This window comes from Dermacentor silvarum, chromosome 1 (assembly GCF_013339745.2).
Source record: "Dermacentor silvarum isolate Dsil-2018 chromosome 1, BIME_Dsil_1.4, whole genome shotgun sequence".
In the NCBI taxonomy this organism is placed as follows: Eukaryota; Metazoa; Arthropoda; class Arachnida; order Ixodida; family Ixodidae; genus Dermacentor; species Dermacentor silvarum.
Window position 1 is genome coordinate 40,253,587 of NC_051154.1, and position 5,838 is coordinate 40,259,424.

At 55.6% G+C, this 5,838-nt stretch overlaps 2 protein-coding genes across 4 annotated transcripts; one reads left to right on the forward strand and one right to left on the reverse strand.

The window, feature by feature from the left end:
- Window positions 1–224: 224 nt before the first annotated feature.
- Window positions 225–4,053, reverse strand: LOC119461223 (cytoplasmic polyadenylation element-binding protein 3). Of its 3 annotated transcripts, none has more exons than XM_049666850.1 (4): window positions 3,725–4,053; window positions 2,604–3,309; window positions 1,468–2,469; window positions 225–1,398 (listed from the first exon to the last, which is right to left on the reverse strand). In XM_049666850.1, the coding sequence occupies exons 2-4, from the start codon at window positions 3,210–3,212 to the stop codon at window positions 1,171–1,173; spliced, it is 1,839 nt and encodes a 612-aa protein (XP_049522807.1). In that variant the 5' UTR covers window positions 3,213–3,309; window positions 3,725–4,053; the 3' UTR covers window positions 225–1,170. The 3 variants fall into 3 exon arrangements, with proteins under 3 accessions (XP_049522807.1, XP_037578388.1, XP_037578380.1); XM_037722460.2 differs by lacking the exon at window positions 3,725–4,053 and having other exon boundaries at window positions 1,468–2,204; window positions 2,262–2,469; window positions 2,604–3,709; XM_037722452.2 differs by lacking the exon at window positions 3,725–4,053 and having other exon boundaries at window positions 2,604–3,710.
- Window positions 4,054–4,241: 188 nt separating this feature from the next.
- LOC119461236 (E3 ubiquitin-protein ligase MARCHF5) lies at window positions 4,242–5,838 on the forward strand. The gene is made up of 3 exons (XM_037722469.2): window positions 4,242–4,551; window positions 4,609–4,814; window positions 4,876–5,838. The coding sequence occupies exons 1-3, from the start codon at window positions 4,517–4,519 to the stop codon at window positions 5,433–5,435; spliced, it is 801 nt and encodes a 266-aa protein (XP_037578397.1). The 5' UTR covers window positions 4,242–4,516; the 3' UTR covers window positions 5,436–5,838.

Genomic DNA, 5,838 nt, shown 5'->3' on the forward strand with positions numbered 1-5,838 from the left:
CCAAGTATGTTTCAAATATTTTAGCACACATGTACACAAGCATGCACTTCAGAAAAGGATTAGAAAATGTTGACTGTAAATTATAGTGGTGATTTATGTTTCCAAGTTGCCATCATGCCCATCATGCCTGGAGAAAGTGTCTTGGAATGCATTCAGAAGAATGCTGTCCGAATGTTAGGTGCCCACGGCATGTGGCAGTGGTCAGAATTTCAGATGCGGCACAGTATCATCTAAAAAAAGATTTAATGCAAAGTGATTGCAAGGTCACTAACATATGACAACATTTCTGCGGTCCTCTTATTTGCACATAACCCTGAGCCAGTATATAAAACAGCTTCAACTGGTCAACGTAACCCAAGTAAAGCCGCTAATGTAAAGCACGATTGATTCTAGGAAAACAAAAAAGGCTCATTTCGGGTGAGCTCACGCGTGTACACAGGGCTTGACACAAGTGTGTGTAGTAAACTGACCGTGCACTGTACAAAAAACAGCCAAAGTGTCATCTGCTGGCACTGCCTGACTAGTATGTCACAAACAATTGCTTCGAAACTCGTTGAAGGTAAAAAAAAGTGCAACTTTAAAACTCCTGCACTCGGTTCACACAATTGTTGCAAAGTGTGGAAGCGGACGGCAAAAAGTACCCCACGCTTGGCGCTCCACTTTTCGCGCACTTCTAAAGCAAGTGCATGTTTGCACTTTTCCTAAAAAAGTCAACACCTCATAAAAAAAGTAACGAAAAACGTCCAAAAGTGAAACGAGCAGAGGCTAAAATTTTGATCACATGGAGTAGCATATAAAAGACACGTCGATGCAGAAGAGAAAACAGCTGGAACCATGCTAGCTTGACGGAGCCACCGGGCTGCTCTAAGAAGTGGCCCGGCAACAACGAACTGCTCGCCTAACAGTAACACACTGGCGTCCGCCGCCTGAGATCAACGGGGAGAGGCAAACGACACACTCAGCAGCGCTGACTACAGGCTCGAATCCCCCACTGACGCCCTGGGGCAACCCAAGCCAACCAAGTTTGGCACAACAACCCTGTCTGTGAGCTTGCTACGGCTGCCTGACTAGAAAGGGCGAGATATGTCGATAAATATATATACGTGTCGACCGTCTACGGGCGTCTGATTGTCCCTAGGGGAACTCAAGCAGAGGCTATATCACACGCGCCTAGCACCAGCGGAAGGGCACAGCCCGCGGCCGGTCGGCGCCCTCCTTGACCAGGGGCTTGTGGAACTCGCGACCCGGCCGCGAGTGGATGGTGGCCCAGCAGTGCTCGCAGTAGTACTGCAGGCAGGTCACGTTGGCGCAGAAGAAAGGCGCGAACTTGCCGCCGCACCGGGCACCCTGGCATTCGTCACACATCTGGTCATCGAGCACGTACGGCTTGACCTCGACCTGCGCGCCGCACGAGCTCCGTGTCACTACATGCAGTGCGGCACTAGTGTACGTGCGGCGGCAACTTACCCGCTTCTCGATGTCCCCGTGCTGCAGCTGCACGAAGCGCGCGCTGATAGCAGCAATGTAGCTCTGCTGGTTGGAGAAGGCCACGCGGCCAGCACCCTTAGGGTACTTGAGCTCGGGGTCTGTGTCAATGCCTGCGTAGCAGACGCCGCCGTACAGCCGGTCCATGATCATGGCCAGCTCGACGGCCTTGAGCGGTCGCGGCACGCCGCCCACGAAGACCGTCTTGCGCGGGTCCAACGGCAGCGACGCGTCCAGCACGAAGTCAGCGTCGCCGAGCCGCCAGGGCCGGATCTGTACCGGCTTGTCCTTGATGGTGGGGCTGCTCACGCACAGGTACAGCTTGTCCTCCTCCTGGATGCACGCGTCCATCAGCGCCTGCACCGAGCACTCGTCTTGGAAGAGCAGGAACGCGTAGCCCTTGGGCGGAAAGTACGACTTGCTCTCCGCCTTGTGGGGCCAGTCCACTACCAGCGGGCCAAACCGTCTGAAGCTGGCGGTGATCTCTTCCTCGTCGATGTCTGGCGGCAGCCCGCCCACGAACACCTTGCGCGAGTAGCGCTCGGCCGCCGGCTCGCCGCCCTTGGGCGAGCAGCGCTGCTCCTCGAGCACCAGGTCGCCGTCCAGGAAGAAAGGCGACTTGGCGCCGGCCAAGAGCCAGGGCCCGCCGCCGCCACCGCCGCCACCACCACCGCCGCCGCCGCCCGCGCGCCCTTTCCTCCGCGAGAAGCCGCCACGTCCTGCGAAGTGCACGCGCGCGCTCGGGTTCGGGTCGCGCGCTTGGATGTCCGGCTTACCTCCGCGCGCCTGAAGCCGAGCCTCGTCGGGCCTGAACTCGGCAGCAGCGCCCGGGTACGCGGCCGCCGAGCCGAGCGTCGATGCAGCACCGAGGCCACCCCACGGCTTGCAGTAGTGGGCCGCTGCTTCAGGCGGATCCTGGCGCACCATGTCGAGCAGTTGCTGCTCGAGCGGGAACCGCAGCGTGTCCAGCGGGCCCTGGGCGACCTGGGGGGCCGCGTGCGCCACCGCTCAGGCAACGATCGGGCGCTTCCGCGGAGCGCCGCCATGTTGGCGCATGCGCGCCCTGCGAGGTGGGCAGCACCCCCGAACAGGAGTAGCATCCCTCGGGGGCCGCTCACCTGGAAGCCGTCCTCGTCCGGCTTGGGCAGCGAAGTGCTCCGACGAAACTTGGGGCTCTCTTTGCCGGCCGGCGAGAGCGGCCCAAGGCTGGGAACCGAGCGCTTCTGGGTCAAACCGCTCCACGGTGGGCTCGACCAGCTCGGCTGCTGCGGGCTGCTCCAGCTGGAGTAGGCCTTGAACAGGGGGGGCCCCTGAGGCGGCGGGCCCCTAGTCGGCGCAGCGAAATTGTGCGCGCCCGTGATGGCCCGCCGCTGGGGGTGGCCTGCGCCCAACATCGGGCTCGGGAAGCTGGGAAAAGCCAGCGTGCCGTTAACAGTCGGGATGCCCTGGATAAAGGCTTCGTCCGCCGCCACAGCTGACCAAAAGTTGGCTCCCGAGGTGGCGATCACCTCCGACGAAAAGCCCATTTGCAGCGGAGAAGGCACTACGTCCGGGCTCTCCGTCTTCTCGGGCAGCGAATTCGCTGCTGGGTCTTCCCCTTTGCCCTTGCGCGACGAATACTCTTCTAGGGCTTGTTCTCCGTTAGATGTAGTCTCGACACTTGCAGTCGACAGCTGGGATGAGGCCTGTTTGCCGGCGCTCTTCTCAAGCAGCAGGTCGTCTTGCATCGTGTGGCCAATTTGATCGGGAGTAAAGAATAGGGCGCTGTTACCTGGATTGGGCTGGAACTCGACGGGAGACAAGGCCCTCACATTGGCGGATACACTGAAAGTATAATCCCCCATAAGGCTGTTCAAAAACACCGTGTTTTTACAGCCAGTGCAGGCCAAGTCTCCTCGACCGTCGACACCGCAGACGCACTGCAGCAGAAAACGCCGTCTGCGTACCGTTTCTGCTACTACTGCGACATCTGTTGCCAATGGTATTTCCGACTCACTGTTTAATCAAAATAATACATAACACAATAAAACAATTCTGTATTAATATAGCAAGCGCATTGAAATTCCAACTTGAACATTTTATCAAATCATCGTCTTGTTTTCATCACATGAAAAACATCGTCTGCTAGGTCGACTGTTAGCGCATTCGGATGCAGACATATATGGAATCGCACGTTGGCAAGCCAACATTACTGTCGACCTTTTACGCGATCAAAAACAAGGTTACCTTTGCGACTTACCTTTTACCTATGGCGACAGCTTCGTCAAGAAGCTAACGTGTTGTTTTTCCAAACAGAATGTTTCACTATCAAGATGGCGGCTCACAATTCGGTTATTAATTTGTGTTCTTTGCGCGTACTTTGCTGCCGTATATAGCCGCCAAGATTACTGTTTGTTACTATAGCGGCAGTTTTACTCCATAAGATGAGGAGCCATCAAACTATTTTCGACTTTTCAGATTTATTCTATGATATTGAGGTATGAGATTGCGATTTTTCAGTGCAAAGGAAAATAACATCAGCAGCATTCGTCTGCTACAGCTTGTACTGCAACGCGCAACTGCCCCGCAGCAAAATACAAAAGATCAATATACTGCGTTGTCAAAATAAAATCCTACGAAAATAATGAAAAACAACTTTAAACATTATTATAAAAATGCCTAAAATTGATGAGTTTAGTGTAGTTTACATATGTTATAAGAAAGTGTCGTACTTCCTGCTTGTGCCTGCTGTCCCTGACTCAGATGCTGTAACGCAGCGGCGCAACGTCAAGGCCAGCCAGGCAGATTATAGGTACGCGTTCTGGCGTTGTTTTGATGTGGTTAAGCGTGGCTCTTTGCAAAGCGGACATCTGCGAGATCGCTGTGACAGAAATTTTCGATTAGAAATTGTTAACATCTTTCTATTGCGTGTCCAAGGCAGTTCTTCGCGCACAAGGCGAGTGACAGTCTTTAGGCTACGAGTAGCAGCACCCGCTGGCAACGTGACCCACTTGGAAGGTTCCAGGTGGCTATGTAGGTGCCATCCGCTAACATGAGCACTGCAAGTACCGATGGCCCCTGCGAACGGTGAGTGTGGCGCCGCAAGCGCAGTGGGTCGTGCTGATGCCCCTCTTCGTCCCGCAGGCGCTACTGTTGGGTGTGTTTCGCATCAGAAGACGAAGAGCGCGACGCAGCTTGGGTGCAGCCGTGTAAATGCCGCGGAACTACGAAATGGGTGCATCAGGCCTGCCTGCAGCGCTGGATCGACGAGAAGCAGGGGGGTAACAGTGCGGCAAAAGTGGCGTGCCCGCAGTGCAGCAGCGAATACGTGGTGGTGTTGCCCAGTCTCGGTGAGGACGCGCGATCGTGCGCGCCCGACATAATCTATCAGGCCGCCGCGTTGTCTTGCAGGGGGCCCCGTGTACCTGCTGGACCTGGTGGATCGGAGCGTGTACCGCGCGTGCCCGTTTGTGGCGGCGGGACTGCTCATGGGATCGGTGTACTGGACGGCCGTCACGTACGGCGCCGTGACAGTGATGCAGGTGCTGGGCCATAAGCAAGGCCTGAGTGTCATGGAGCAAGCCGACCCGCTTTTCCTGCTTGTCGGCCTACCAAGCATCCCCGTAGTACTGGTGCTGGCGCGCATGGTGCGCTGGGAGGACTACCTGCTGCGACTGTGGTGGCGGCGATCAGCGCCGCTGGCCAAGCGGCTGCTGCTTGTGGTGCCGCCGCAGGATCCGTTGTCGGCCACAAGGCTGCTGTGCGGCGCCTTGCTGCTGCCCACCGTTGCGAGTCTCGTTGGCCGGCTCTTCTTCGGCCGGCTGGCGCCGTCGCAGCGTAGCCTGCTGGGCGGCCTGGCATTTGTCGCCCTCAAGGGTGCCGCAAAGATCTACCTCAAGCGGCACCAGTATCTACGCCAGTGCCGCCGCCGCGTGCTTAACTACGAGCAGCAACAGACGCCGCCACCTTAGGTCTGCACGAAAACATGGACACAGGGATTCGTAGCTTTGGGTGTTTTAAAGATGCAGCCACTTAGGTAGCGGTCGGCTTGCTTCTTATTTTCAACTCCATCGACCATCCAGGAAACCTTCATTTGTTCCCTGCTAAAGGGCAATCACTGGCGGATTTCGGTCGACTGGGTGTTTCTTTTTTAGGGTGATAACTGTTGTGCATACATGGCAAGAACAACCACTTCTGTGTGTTACAAAAATAGCAAGAGAGTTGTGCTCTGGTTGAGCAAGACTTAGAATCAAGTTTTTTATGGAACCAAGATAGAAAAAAAGAAAGAAAGAAAAGGCTTGTTTTGTGCCACGGAATGGTTCCGATAACATGAATTTAACGTGTGAATGTTTCAAATAAAATATGAAATATGCA